General features: G+C 52.1%; 5 protein-coding genes across 5 annotated transcripts in view; 2 read left to right on the top strand and 3 right to left on the bottom strand.

Annotated features, from left to right (window-relative positions):
• Positions 1-667: 667 nt before the first annotated feature.
• On the bottom strand, positions 668-5,129 carry COCSADRAFT_152305 (uncharacterized protein; the record flags this gene model as incomplete). Its single annotated transcript, XM_007706546.1, has 4 exons — positions 4,913-5,129; positions 4,767-4,812; positions 3,736-4,627; positions 668-3,672 (listed from the first exon to the last, which is right to left on the bottom strand). Exons 1-4 carry the CDS (start codon positions 5,032-5,034, stop codon positions 668-670), a joined length of 4,065 nt encoding a protein of 1,354 aa, XP_007704736.1. The 5' UTR covers positions 5,035-5,129.
• Positions 5,130-6,691: 1,562 nt separating this feature from the next.
• On the bottom strand, positions 6,692-7,791 carry COCSADRAFT_347387 (uncharacterized protein; the record flags this gene model as incomplete). The annotated part of the gene is made up of 3 exons (XM_007706545.1): positions 7,274-7,791; positions 6,961-7,235; positions 6,692-6,867 (listed from the first exon to the last, which is right to left on the bottom strand). Exons 1-3 carry the CDS (start codon positions 7,555-7,557, stop codon positions 6,692-6,694), a joined length of 735 nt encoding a protein of 244 aa, XP_007704735.1. The 5' UTR covers positions 7,558-7,791.
• A 105-nt stretch (positions 7,792-7,896) lies between these two features.
• Positions 7,897-9,147, top strand: COCSADRAFT_100695 (uncharacterized protein; the record flags this gene model as incomplete). Its single annotated transcript, XM_007706544.1, has 1 exon — positions 7,897-9,147. One exon carries the CDS (start codon positions 7,897-7,899, stop codon positions 9,145-9,147), a length of 1,251 nt encoding a protein of 416 aa, XP_007704734.1.
• An 823-nt stretch (positions 9,148-9,970) lies between these two features.
• Positions 9,971-12,052, top strand: COCSADRAFT_127252 (uncharacterized protein). Its single transcript, XM_007706543.1, has 3 exons — positions 9,971-10,290; positions 10,347-11,624; positions 11,699-12,052. Exons 1-3 carry the CDS (start codon positions 10,011-10,013, stop codon positions 11,968-11,970), a joined length of 1,830 nt encoding a protein of 609 aa, XP_007704733.1. The 5' UTR covers positions 9,971-10,010; the 3' UTR covers positions 11,971-12,052.
• Positions 12,053-13,608: 1,556 nt separating this feature from the next.
• The window catches only part of COCSADRAFT_152296 (uncharacterized protein), a 5,688-nt gene continuing 4,787 nt past the window's right edge, over positions 13,609-14,509 (bottom strand). Inside the window, exon 4 of the mRNA XM_007706542.1 lies at positions 13,609-14,488. Coding sequence (XP_007704732.1) covers positions 13,691-14,488 — 798 coding nt within the window. The 3' untranslated portion in view covers positions 13,609-13,690. The remainder of the gene's footprint in view (positions 14,489-14,509) is intronic.

Raw genomic sequence — 14,509 nt, 5'->3', positions numbered from 1 at the left:
CCACAAAGGAGAAGCTAGAAACACAACATCTTAGGTTACAGCTTTAAGATAGCTGTCTTTGCTTTCATCTTTTAGACTAACACGACTTAAGTTTGGGTCTTCGATTTGCCATCCATACTGTAATAACAAATGTATTGCACGAACGCTTCATATCTGAAATCAACCAAGGACGTTGATAAAGCTCAAAAACACATGGAATATCTAAACCTGTCACAACGAACAAGAGCGCAACGCACTATCAAACCAATATACAATCCAGGACGCCTGCAAATGGGTTTAGGAAAAAGATGAACTTGATATATTACATAAGACAACTAAGTCAATGGGGCCCTTATCATTGCTGTTTCGCATTAAACACTCCTCTCATCCGTAAATCAACTAAACTATGGGGTAGGGGGTGCAAACAAAAACGCCGTGTCATGCAATGCTTAATTCCGATGGGTAAACGCAGCAATCCTTCTCTACAAAAAACGTTCAAACAAATCACTCGCTGGGATGTTGGGGAAAGGGCGCCAATTTTGGTAAGGGCATACGTATGGAAAGGGTGAAAACGTAACCTGTTGGTTCAGCATTGAAAGGGTAATGTGAAAAAAAAAGCCTAGATAGGCTCAAGAGTCCGACCGACACATGCAAGATGTGCAGTAGGGTTGAAGTGAAATTATGTCGCTTAAGGGGAAGGAACTGACTCGGTGTACTTTGCAGCCATCTCTACTGCAATCTCAGGAGACTTGACAGCAAAGATGATCGACTGCAGTCCACCTTCCTTTGCGGGCTTCGTCGCCATGACCATCTTTTTGCTAGAGCCAGTGACAGTAGCTGGGAGTGAAGGCAGGATCTGGTAGTTCAGAGGCGTAGCACCACTTGGGATGCGGACGCGGACAGAGCACTTAGCAGTCTCCTTGTCCTTGAGAATCCAAAGCGGGCCCTTGGCAAGATTAACCCAAGCTTTCTCTCCATCTTTGTCTACCTGTTGCTTGGCAAGGACGACGTCAGTGTGGAAGACAATGTCGTAGGTGTTGAGCTCTTCTTCGGTGAGTTGGGAGAGGTCGATTTGTTCATGCTTTTCACCTTCTTCGTCCTCTGCGGCCGAGGCTGCACTAGTCTCGCCAGCTTCAGACAGGGGCGTGCCGGCGCGTGAAGAGAAGACTGAAGAGCCGATGGAGTTGCCGCCGGATGGGGCAAAGAGTGATGAGCCACCAGTTGACGAGGCAAAGTTGAAAATGGAAGCAGGCGGTGGCTTCGCCGGCGTTGTTGAACCTTCACCTGGCGACGGCGTAGCAGGCTGGAACTGGAACTTGGGTGCATCCTTCTTCTCCGTAGCGGGAGCTTGTCCAAACTTGATAGGGCTACCAAACTTGAAAGTTTGATCGCCTGCAAATGTGTCCGACTTGGGCGGTGCGGTCTTAGATGCTGCGTTAAAGTCAAAGAATTGGAAGGGCTTATTGGTAGGCGTAGTAGTTCCGTTGGTCACCGCCGTAGAGGAAATGCCGTTGTTCTCCTTCTCAGACTCGGAGTCGTTGTCGCGGGTGATCCTGGAAAGAAGGCTTCCCTTGGAACTAGTATTTGGCTTCTTTTGCTCCTGCGTCCCTTCCGACTCCGCCTCAGATTCTCCGAAATTGCCTCTCGGGGTGGCCGGCTCTACAGACCCAGCAATCTCTTGTTGCTCGCCGTCATCTTCGTCGGACTCATCCTGGTTATTTGAGGAAGGGCCCGAAGAAAGATGGCTGAAGATGTTGGAAGACGGAGCTGGAGAGGCGGCCGGGGCATTGAAGACAGACTGGCTACCTGTAGATGGAGCAGGGCTAACATCCTTGGGAGTGAAACCCCCGGGCGTAGATGCACCGCTTGTGGGCTTCAGCAGGCCAGAGAAAGAATTAGATTTCGGGGTGCTGCCTGATGGCTGTGCGTCTGGCTTAGCCGAGGCACCAAATGTGAATGTGGGAGTGGCAGCAGCCTTCTTCTTCTCTTCAGCACGACGTTCTTCTTCAGCTTTGTCATACCTGGCAGACCATTGGTCTTCAGTTTCCTCATCAGAATCGTAATCCTCTTCCATAGCCTTCTTCTTGCGCTCGGCAGCAAGCTCCTCATAAGTCTTCGCCGTCTTGGTAAATTGCGCCATAAGGCCAGCACCTCCCGGAGCACTGCCAAAATTGGGCTTGAACCCTGTCGAGCCGGAAGCGCTGCTGGGCGTGCCGCCGAACGTAGGCTTGAATCCGGACGAAGTGGATGAGCTGCTTGTACCATTGGTGGCTGGTAGTGAAGGGGTGAAGCCAAAGCCAGTAGCTGGTGCGTTTGCTTTGGCAGGTTCTTCACTGGACTTCTCAGCCGTCTTTGGAGCAAACAGATTTGTTGATGACGTAGAGGGAGTGGAAGGTGTGGAAGGTGTGGAAGGCTTGTTGCCGATTGCCTTGGCAAACATGTTCGATGTTGCTGTTGCTGGCGGGTTCAGCTTTGGAGTAGAAGCAGATGGTTGAGGTGTTGGGCTTGCAGGTGTCTCGGCTGGACGAGATCGCTTGATTGGAGAAGGATCACGGGCTTCGACGTTATCTTCGTCAGCCTTGCGCTTAGTCGACAGACTGGATTCAGTTCCAGTGATACCGCGGCTAGCTGCACGTTGCTTTTTCGCGTTGTCAATCTTCTTCTTGATGTCGGTGGAATGTTGGTAGTGCCAAAGGGACACACTCGACCAGTCTGCCGTAGGAGGAAGAGTACTAATCTGCTGTCGGTACTTTCCGTTCAAAACTTGAAGTTGAGCAGTCAAGTCCGTGATTTGCTTCAATAAACTATCACCGCTCTGTGCGCGAACAACGCCTGGTACAGACCATTCTTTAGGGACGTGTACCTTGGGAACCTTGGGTATCTCTGGTGTTTGCTGTGATTCGTTCGACAAGGTGGAGCTGCCTGTAAGGTTGGGCATGGCTGGTGCAGGAGAAGCTTGCGCAGGTTCCTTGGAAGCGCTGAACAGATTTGGACGATCTGTTGAAGGGGTTGACAGGGAGGCAAACGGATTAGACTTTTCAGAAGGAGATGCCGCAGCAGGTGCCTTTGGTGCCTCTGTTGAAGAAGTTGCGGACGGGGTGAAAGACGGGAAGCTGGACTGAGGCTTGCTGAACAGGTTGCTCGACTTGTTGGCCTCGGGTTGGAATGTCTGAGAGAACAAACCGGAGCTTGTCTTTGGTTGAGCCGCGCTGAACAGTCCACCTTGTGACTTTTCCGCATCGGCTGTCTTCGCCGGCTGTGGGGTGCTGAAAGGCTGGAATAGGCTCGATTTGGGCGCTTCAGGAGCCTTGAGTGTTGCCGAACTTGAATCCTTATCTTTGTCAGTTCCAAATAAGCTAAACCCAGAACTAGTGGCAGCTGGTGCAGCAGCTGGAGGTGTAGCTGGTTTTGCAAGCGACGCAAATGGGTTTGACTTGGGTGTCTCTGGTGCAGCAGTGGTACTGGGCTCCTCTGGCCTTTTAAGATTACCAAACAGATTCGCTGCGGGGGCTGGAGTCTTATCTTGCTCCTGAGGCGTCTGTGATGTTGCTCCGAACCCTTTGAATGGAGTGGATACGCCCGCTGCAGTTGGAAGGGTTGCAAAGGGGTTATCCGCAGGTGTGGAGGCATTGGCACTTGGTGTAGCCGAAGTGGAAACTCCGAATAAACCAGTAGATGGTGCTGAGGGCGTCGCTCCGTCCGTCTTCTGGGCTGGTGCGCCAAAGTTGAACAGACTTGATCCAGATGCAGTAGCACTCGGCGTGCTCTGTGCACCAGTGTTTAGACCCCCGAAGATGTTATTTTGCTTAGGTGTCTCCGTAGCACTATCAGTCGTTTGCGCGTTTGAACCAAAGCCACCAAACATGCTAGTCTGGGATGCAGCTAGCTCTTTAGGGGCTTCTTCCTTTTGTGCATTCGTGCCGAAACCACTGAAAATGCTATTCTGTGCTGGTGGCGCCGTCTGCGTAGAGTTGCCGAAGCCACTGAAAATGCCGCTCGTTGCTGGCGTACTTGTAGTGTTCTGAGCTGATGAGCTGGTAGCGCCAAAGGTAAATGGTGTTGAGGCTGGGGCGGTGGTTGTTGGAGCGTTTGCAGCGCCGCTGGTGGTGCCAAACAGGCCGCCCGAAGGTGCAGCGCTCGAAGTACCAAACATGCCACCAGAAGGTGCGGCGCTCGATGTACCGAAAATACTGGCTGATGGGGCTGCACTTGATGTGCTGCTCTGTGCTAGTCCACCAAAGGGATTGCTCTGTGCTTGTGAGTTGCCAAATATTGATCCTCCGAACGCGGGTGCGGGCGCAGGCGTGCTGCCGTTTGTCGCAGGTGCCGAGTTCGCGGTCGCAAATGGGTTGGAACCTCCTGCTGTGAAGTTGAAGCCCGCGGATGAAGGCGGCTGAGGATTGAAGCCTGTGCCTGTCCCTGAATTGCTGCCTCCAAATGCTGGAAAGAATGAGCTGGAAAAGGTAGTACTTGGGGCGGCAGGCTGTGCAGGTGGAAAACTGCTTGTTGCGCTAGCGCCACCGAAAGCATTGCTTCCTCCAAAGCCTCCAAATGCATTCGCGCCGCCGTTTGCAGGAGCAGGTGCTGAGGCGCCGAAGTTGAAGCCATTCTGCTGTGGTGCGCCAAAGTTTGCGCTCTGTGATAGACCCTTTGCGCGTGTATTAGCGAATGCCATCTTTCTGCTATGTGTTTCGCGCTGTCTCGCGGGATTAAAGCGCTTTGCCGATATGCTTGCGCTGCGGTATGAACGGGGAACGGAGGCTTGAAATGAATGTCGAAATACTCACGGAGGAGGAGGCGGCTGCTGGTCGTCGGGCTTTCGCGGTTTTGATTCTGTTGAAAAAAGCGTCAGCTTATCGTATACAAAGCGCATCATCGCGATACAGACTTATAGTAGAGTCGTGAGATGCATGCTGGAAGATGAATATCTTACTTTCGTGCGGCAAGCTGGGCTGCTGTTGCCCGCTGAGGAACATCTGCGGGTTCGTCGCGCTCTTCGTATGGGCGCTCAGGCTTACCCTGGCCGAAGATGTTGCCCCTCTTGTTAGTCGACATGGTCGCGATCACTTGGGGACAGAAAGTGATGGTTGCGGTCGGAATGGGTTTTGGGCTACAACTCCATGAGACGCGTGTGGTGGGTAGCGCAGGTTTTGGGATAGGATGTTTTTGGTGTTCCCTGCGACCCGTGCTCGACGTCAGGGAGGCCTTAGTCAGCCGCCTAGCAACGAGACTTCATTTACCACTAGCGTAGGAGCCCCTTGTCCGTGAAAGAAAAAAACAGACACTGCTTGTCGATCGGAGAAATGTAGGGCCTCGCTTGAGCGTTCATCCACATTGGTAACATTGCTTTTTCTTTCACAAGCGAACGATGCAGCATGGGTTCAAGGCTAAAATTTTGCAAAATCGGTTGAGCAGTGGTTTAATCAATGCTAGATTGTACTGCAGGCATGGCCACATTTGTCCAGCCCCGACATGCGCAGCGGGGTCAGCACATGCGTTGATGCTATTATTATAACAAGAGTTTCGACGCAGCTCGTGGAGGCGCTCTGAGTATGTTGTTCAGCTCAGCACGAGATTAGAGTTCGTTGACAGAGTATGCTAAGGCGATGGGTGTTCCAAAAAAGATGCATCGTGTTTCGCTAGTCATTATGGCGTCATCCGGTCAGAACGATGTCCTGATCCTTGTATCTACCTACACTGGCCCACTGCAGCAATCATCGTGATGCGTTCTGCACACGTTCAAACTCAACAGCACCGGGATTTTCACATTTGCGTTGATGTCGTCATTGGGACCCTGTTTTTCCATGGTGTTCCCTGGCACAGATCATGGTTGCTTCAGAACGCCCCATCATTGCGCAAGCAAATGGTCGCGAAATACTTGCGAATAACGTCACGTGTTAGTCGCAAGGTATGAAAGCCACAGATAACCAGTTTTCAGAATCCCAATCCCCAACGCGAACTAGAGGCCGCAACGATCTACAAGCTGCCGCTGAGCCGGTACAGTGTTTTCATACTAAGGGAAGCGCCATTTCAGCTTCAGAGTCTATACTCACACTACACCTACTTACCTGCACTACTTCAGTCTACAGACAGCTCGTTAGCTGCAGAGGAGCTAGCACATGTCGTTGCGGAGTTTCAGGCCTTCTAATGTCCGCAGCAAGACACAGCCATATCTACTTCAGTACATGGGCCGTGGGGGGTTAATCAAAGAGAAACTTGCTCAAGTCTAGACCAGCGGGCAGAGAGCCTCATCGTGTGCAGAAGCAATAGTTGGCGTAGCAACAAATGTGTTCGGCTTCGGTAAACATGTGCTGCGGGGTACTGTCTCACCGGGTGCTGGTGCTGGTGCTGGTGCTGGTGCAGACGCGTCAGAAGTGGTTCTCTGCCGCAGTGGCAGTGGTTAAGAGGCGTGATATTGATTGGGTGCGCACTGTCGGACAAGAGGCAGTGTGGGGTATCGAGAAGCGTGTTTCAGGATGCAGACGGTGGATTGATGGCGCGCACGTGAGGGCGATTGCAACCTGGTCTGTCTGTGTCGGCTGGGGGTAGAGTACGTAGTGGACCGGACAGGCTTGACTCGGTGTGCCGTGTGCTCGGCAAGCAAGAAGTGGGAGCCCCTCTCCGCGTGGGGACGGGCTTTGTTGAGGATGCCGGTGGGAGGCATAGTGTGGTATACTAGAGGAGTTTGAGAGGGAGGGTGGCTTGGACAGGGTCAGCCTTGGGTAGGAATGGCGGGGTAAGTCGACATGATGCGCCGCAGAGATAACACACAGAGCTGATGAATCCGGTTCTCAGCACCCTGCACGCTGCGGAAGGGTTCATGTCCGAGGGTGATGGGGTTGATGGCGAGTCGGATGGGAGCATCGGCATCAGGCCAAGTCGCGGCGTCTAAGCGATGCATACGAGGCAATGGGGCGTATTGGAACTACAGCTGGGCACCTGACGTCTCATGATTACGCGCGGTTCAGCACCACTACTTACGCAGCGCAGCAAGGCGTCTTCCTTGGTAGGCCTGGTGTTGACGCTGCTTGCTGCTGTGCCACACAACTGCGCAGGCTGGGAGCTGGGAGCTGGGAGCTGGGCAGGCGTCGCGGCGGAGGGGCGTCGGGGGCAAAAGAGGAGGCGAGGCGGGCGGCGCGTATGTATGCGTATTCTCTGGTGCGAGCGGTGAGGATGGATGCCACAGCCACTGGCCGTCGTCTTGAGGGTGACTGTATCTTTGCGGCTTATCGAACGGCGACTCCGCTCCAGCCGGCCTGCCCTCTGTCTACAGCCAGCGCCACTCTGACCTTACCTTCCTTGCCTTACACCCGTCCCGCGCATTGCATTTAAGCACCGGACGCCCCCATGACGGCGCGCGTGTTGAGTGGTCATGGTCGATCTCATCACTGGCGGCACCATCATCGATCCCCGTTGCTTGTGGCCTAGCCGCGTCCCGGACTGAGTGGGCATCTCTGCTTTCACATCCATCCATAGCATTACTAGTACAAGGCGCTCGGGGCCGAGGCAGCGCTCGAGGCAGTCCAGCATCCCAGCGGGCCCGCCAGCCAGGAGACGTCTAACGGCCTGGCAAACCATCCAGCTTGCCTGGGTGAATGCGCCATCGACCCGCGTCTGCTACTGCGACTACCTTGGAATTGCCCCGGATTCATTCCCACCGTCCCGCTCTCCCATCCTGGGCCCGACACAGTCGTTTCGTCACTCATCCATAACCCTCTTCCCTTCCTTCCTTCCTTCCTGCCTGCCGCGGAACCATTCGGAACCCTTTCGTCTTCCAAGTTGGCTTGGTGATGCCACACCCTTTAACTGCTCCCTGCCTGCTGTTGCCCATAACCCCCAAACACCCTATAACCCGCCTACACTGACATGCTTCGATAACACCCGCGACCGCCTCTCTCTCACTGTCTCTCGCCAACCATGTCCGCCAGGCATGCGCGTCTGCACAAACGCGGCCATTCGGCCTCGGCCGCACCCAGCTCCCTTAGTCCCGTCGCCGACTATGGTGCCTTCACCTTTGACCGCTCAAACACGCCAAACGTCTACAAAGAGTCCTGGATCGAACCTCAACGCCCCATGCCTGCCGCTGCCTCTGCCCACCCGCTCAAGATCAAGCCCTACCTGCGCAAGCTCTCTTCCAAGGAAACCAGCGGTCTGGATCTTTCGCGACCTGCTGCTGAAAACGACTTGACGGGGCTGGGCATCCTAGAGTACGGCGCCTACTCGCATTCCATATCAGAAGTCAACTTCACGCCCATAAACCCTCGCAACCGACACAGCCGTTCCACCTCCAATCAATCACAGTACTCAGCCTCCTCAGGCCCCCGACCAACTCCTTTACCTTCCATTCGCCAAACACCCCAACTCTTCTCACCGCCAATAGCAGGCTCATCACCCTCATCCATCCTGGGAAGCGAGCTTGAGGGCGATGATATCATGTCTGACGACGAAGTTCGTTTGAAACAGAATTCGTATGATCCCACACGTCGATCTGGGTCCATGTCCTCGGCACAAGGAACATCCCTCCGCCTCCACACCAACAACTCTTCCACTCGCCTTGCTGCCACCTACTCCCAGTCCACGGCCTCGCTCACTTCCCCTACCGGCCCGCCAAGGGCACGGGGTGACACGCTCAAATCCATCGACACCACCACATCACCCAGCTCCCGCACCTCGTTTGACCAAGCTTACCGCTTCATACGTGGCGGTCGCGACTCGCCTGTGGATCCCGCGTCAAGAGCTGCATCCATCCGCGCTGCGCGACAAAAGTTTGAGCAAGAGCAACGAGCCAAGGAGCTAAAATACGAAAAGGATGCACACAAGCAGCAGGAGCGTGACTACCGGAAGCAGCTCAAGAAAGAAGACTTGCAGCGACGCAAGTCCGAGACTCTGGACCGCAATGAAATGAACCGCACACGCACCACATCCGACGACAGCGAAAAAACACCTAGACCTTCTGTTGGCGGCCGACCCTCGATAGGCGGGCGTCAATACTCTGATCACCGACAGGCCCACTCCCACTCGTTGCCCAAGCTCGTAACTACCGTCGACCCGGAAAAGGCAGCCATGAGCGCAGTACCAAAGGTCAGCAAGAGCCGTGCTATCAAGGGAAGATGGCTCAGATTTGTTACCTGGCTCAAGACGAGGCTGCTTCGCCTATCGGGCAAATAGGTGTTTGTTCCAGATCGTCTACTTGCATGCAGTGCCACGCATATATGCAGCTAGCGTTGCCTTATTGTGTGGGCCTACACCTGGCAGCGTCTACTCACCGACACTCTATCACCTCAGTGCACACGGCCAACGATGGCACCCTGGAAATTACACGGGTGTGCACTTTGCTTTTTTATACCCCATCTTCAGTTATACATATTTTTTACATTTTTCCTTCTTTAGCACGGCGTAACGATTACGGCTTTTGACGACATACGCCCCCACCAACACCCATGCTGCATATCTCGCGGGCATTCTTAGGGACTCATTCTTTTGGCAGGCGCATTGGCAAGGTCTGGCTCCAAAGGAACCACTTCATTTTGCATATCTTTATCCTACACTGGCGTTGGAAGCTTTGACAAGCACTCGTTGAATCACTGCATGCCTGGCGGCACGGCAGGTTAGATTAAGTTTGGAGTTTGGTTGTTTATTTTTTTTCTAGTTTGGATAACTCGCTCTGGCTTCGGTCATTGAGCTCGCAATTGCATTCTGTTTACTCTCTCTCTATGTCCGTCTCTTCTGCAAGTAACAATGACAAGTACGTATACTTCAAACTGGACGCTGCACCGTGACGTTTGCGTACTCCAATCAAAACAAACTACTATGCAAAACAAAACATGCATCAGCTTCTCCACGTCGACATGGATGAGATCATCGGTTATAGTGACAGGCTGCCTGCATGAACAGGGATCTGCAGCATCGGAGGCGGACTTAAGCTTGTCTTGGCACCGCTGTCATCATCCGACGCTTGAGACTCGCCATCGCGTTCCCCGCACCCGTTTCCCCGACAGCCCCGACATGAAACTACTTTCTTCGTAACTGCAATGCCTTTACGAAGTCTGCCGCGCGGCTCAATCGCGCTGAGAATTGCGCGTCCGAACGCGATATGGAGGCAATGCGGAGCAAGCGCGCGTGTGGGCGCAATGGCGCAAAGACGATGGGCGAGCGATGACAAGAAATTGGGAAAGGATGAAGAGAGGCCTTTCTACCTCCAACTAAACGAGAGTATCTACGAGCGTGTGCAAAAGGAAAAGGCCGAGCAGATTAGGATTCAGTCGCTACAGCAAAGAACAGCACGAGGTCAATTCTTTGCGACCGTCTTCGGTATCGAGCCACTGCTTTTTTTTGAACACTAGACTAAACTGACTTGAAAAAAATAGCATGTCTCTTTACCGCGAGCATAGGCTACTACTATGGCCAATTGATACCACCCAAGCCAGACACAAGCTCTACCGCACCACTCGATACCTTTGTTCCTCCCAAGCACAATATTTCAGAGGCGAACATGGAGGCGGCCTGGACCGACTTCCGCAACATTGTAGGAAAGGAAAACATCACACTGGACAGGCATGATCTCGAATCGCACAGTGGTTCATCGTGGTCTTCACATCCCTCGTCGCCAGGCGACGTACCATTCTGCGTTGTGAAGCCAGGAAATACTCAGGAAGTCAGTGCCATTATGAAGGTCTGCCACGAGCGAAAAATTCCCGTCACACCATACAGCGGCGGAACAAGTCTAGAGGGTCATTTTGCCGCAACAAAAGGAGGAATTTGCATCGATTTCAGTCGCATGGATAGAATCATAAACTTACACAAGGAAGATCTGGATGTGGTTGTTCAGCCCGCTGTCGGATGGGAACACCTCAACGAGGAGCTCGCCAAGGACGGCTTGTTCTTTCCACCCGACCCAGGTCCAGGAGCAATGATTGGTGGTATGGTCGGTACAGGTTGCTCAGGCACCAACGCGTACCGATATGGCACAATGAAGGATTGGGTTGTGTCGCTCACTGTTGTGTTGGCTGATGGAACAATCATCAAGACCCGGCAACGGCCACGAAAATCTTCGGCAGGCTATGATCTTACACGCATGTTTGTTGGAAGCGAGGGTACCCTGGGTCTAGTTACGGAAGCTACTCTGAAAATCATTCCCAAGCCCCAGCACACCAGTGTAGCCGTATGTGCCTTCCCGTCCATCCGCGCCGCAGCAGAATGTGTCTTCAAAGTCGTCGGCGCATCCGTCCCCATCGCAGCCATTGAGATCCTAGACGATGTTCAAATGCAATGCATCAACGACGCCGGCCAAACTGCAAAGACATGGAAAAACGCACCCACACTTTTCTTCAAGTTCGCCGGTACCCAAAGCGCCGTCAAAGAACAAATCTCCCAAGTCCAAGCCCTAGCCAAGAAATCCGGCTCCGTAAGTTTCGAGTTTGCAAAATCTGAACAGGAAAAGGAGGATCTCTGGCAGGCGCGAAAAGAAGCCCTATGGAGCGTCATGGCGAAGGGCAAAGGTGACCCCAACATCGCCGTCTGGACCACCGACGTCGCAGTCCCCATTTCCAAACTCCCGCAAATCATCGAAGAAACGAAGCAGAAAATCTCGGAAAGCGGGTTGCTGGCTAGCATCGTTGGTCATGTCGGTGATGGAAATTTCCACTGTAAGTTTTTTCTTTTCCCCTTCCCACTCACCCTTTCTTTCTTGTTCTTCTTTTCTAATTATTTTTATGCGTAGCGATTATCCTATACGACCGCACCCGCGACTTCGACAAGGCATCGCATCTCGTGCACGAAATGGTGAAGCGCGCCATCGAGCTTGAGGGCACGGCGACGGGTGAGCATGGTGTTGGGATTGTCAAGCGCGATTACTTGCCGCATGAGTTGGGGCGCGAGACGGTGGATGCGATGAGGCAGCTTAAGAAAGCGTTTGATCCGCTGTGTCTGTTGAATTGCGATAAGGTTGTCCGCGCGGCGGCGCCGAGGGTGGGGGAGGTGGCGGAGTGGTAAGGGTGTGTGTGTGTGTGTGTGTGTGTGTGTAGATAGTTATGTAGGAAGGATGTGAAGGTTATATCACGAATGTAAATGAGAGACTGTTTGTTCTCTCTCCATCTTTTTCTTTGTTACTTGTGTGAATGTTACGATGGGAAATATCAAATTTTTGTGTATTTGTTGAGAAGATTGGACGTTGTCCTCGTGATTTGCGTTGTGTACGCTGTTCTATCCGCAAGAGAGAAAACATGCACACATTTGCAGTAGCAGTTTCATTTGCCCTTGACTAATGTCTCTCCACGTGTGGCGAAAAACGCCCTGTGCCGAAATGAACCTATCATTAAAGTATCATAGTCTCTTTCCTGCCTGTTCTCTTGGGTTACTATTAACATGTTATCATTCCTTAGACACCCCTCTATCAAGAGCCTACGTGCGACCACCGAAGTCCGATGCTCTTGGCTATAGTGTTGACCATTTGTTTCAGAGCATCATGGTCCACATTGTCTTTGCGCCGCCATGTTGCCACAAATTCTATGGAAGTGTAAGCGTTAGCAGTTAGATCCGTAGTGTGAGAATGTACTCCCAAACCATACGTAGGACGCTCAGGGCCCAGCTCGAAGCCATCCTTTGAGAGATGGCATCCCGAACTTAAAGTAAGGAGAGTAAGGCCCATAGACTGGAAACATCACGACAAGAACATATATAATAAGGTGTTGGAATAGTTCAGCGTAATTAGGAACGTATCAGACGACCCGGCTGTTCTGCTAGAAAATGCCTATAATATAGATGAAACTAGCGTGATGCTAAGTATGCTAGGCTCTATTAAGGTCCTGGTAGGTAAGGACGACTCAAGGAACTACAGAGACATAGGTATTAAACGAATAATAGTGACCGCTATCAAGTGTATAAGTGCTAACGGCAGGTCGCTGCTCCTACTAATAATTTGGCCCGCATTAACTTACCAGGACAACTAGACAACGTATAAGACACCTAGTTAGTACTACGGATATTTGGAAAATAGTTATAACGACTCTAAAGTGAATCGAGAATGGTTTCGGTGTGTGTTCGACCCCTAAACTAACGTCCGTCCCTGTGGGTCGAACATCCCTCTGCAACGAACCACCAGAATTATTCCAGCACTTTACGCCCAAGCCGCAGAGACTGTTGTATTTAAGCACGCATATATATACTCTCTAGATCTATTTCTACCTATTGTAAGCCTTAAATCGCAAAATTATAGCTATCTAAGGTACGTACATGAATCTTTCGTGTTGAGCGTTGAAGCTACAATAACAATACACCCCTACTCTACCTCCTATAGAAGCGTACTTTGCTTTTTCGGAGTCTATATACAATTAAGAGTAAGCTAAAGAGCATATTAATACTCTATACGTGCAGCCTCTTTTTAGGTGCACTACGAGTTCATCTGGCCTAATGCAACTTTCGTTCGCTTTTCGCGAGAGGACTTCGCGTGCTGACATGGCAGGTTTAGAAGAATTAGCGGCCTGTAATGTACACTTGCGCTATACCAAAACGGCTCAGACTGTGGCGCAAAGCTTAACCAGCCATTGCTTAGACGCGCGGTCGCTTGCTAACTATACTTGGAAGTCGATTGAGTATCAATTTCTCGCGATTCTTGTAATGTGTATAGCAAGTGTTGTATAGCCTGGACATTCTTAATAGTTATATATAAAGATATAGAAATTTACAAAGACACCATTCATCTATCGTTCCCTGCCTAAGTCACCTGACAAAACCAGACCCTTCCTGATCCTATTCCTATGCCTACTTGGGTCTCACTCACAGCCAAGCTTGACGGTCGATACTCGGACGGTATCCATAGTATGTTACTTCCAGCGTGCATCACCCAGATACTATCTGAACTCAAACTGACATTTCGGTACTGTGGTTTCGATGCTGCAATATCTATACTGCTAGAAATCTGGAAAGAAGAAATAGCAATAGTGCCTGCTTCTGTGTAAAGACGGGTGCCAGTAGAGTCGAAAGATATGTTGAGAAGAGTCCTGCGAATATCAAGGGTGTGAACACACGTCCCGCTGCTCGCGTCCCAGATCTTGATAGTGCTGTCGCCTGACGCTGACGCTAGCCGGGTCGAGTCGTGTGAGAAGGCCACCAATGTAACTGGACCGCTATGGCCCTCGAGCGTGTGCATACACGTCCCGCTGCTCGCGTCCCAGATCTTGACAGTCCTGTCGTCTGATGCTGAAGCTAGCCAGATCGAGTCGTGTGAGAAGGCCACCGAGGTAACATAATCGCTATGGCCCTCGAGCGTGTGCATACACACCCCGCTGCTCGCGTCCCAGATCTTGACAGTCCTGTCCCAAGACGCTGACGCTAGCTGGGTCGAGTCGTGTGAGAAGACCACTGAGCTAACATAATCGCTATGGCCCTTGATCGTGTGCATACACGTCCTGCTGCTCGCGTCCCAGATCTTGACAGTCCTGTCGTCAGACGCTGACGCTAGCCGGATCGAGTCGTGTGAGAAGACCACCGAGGTAACTGGACTGCTATGGTCCTCGAGCGTGTGCACACACAT

This window comes from Bipolaris sorokiniana (genome assembly GCF_000338995.1).
Source record: "Bipolaris sorokiniana ND90Pr unplaced genomic scaffold COCSAscaffold_16, whole genome shotgun sequence".
Taxonomy (NCBI): Eukaryota; Fungi; Ascomycota; class Dothideomycetes; order Pleosporales; family Pleosporaceae; genus Bipolaris; species Bipolaris sorokiniana.
The sequence above is the reverse complement of the archived record's forward strand: the minus strand, read 5'-3'. Positions and strand labels throughout refer to the sequence as shown.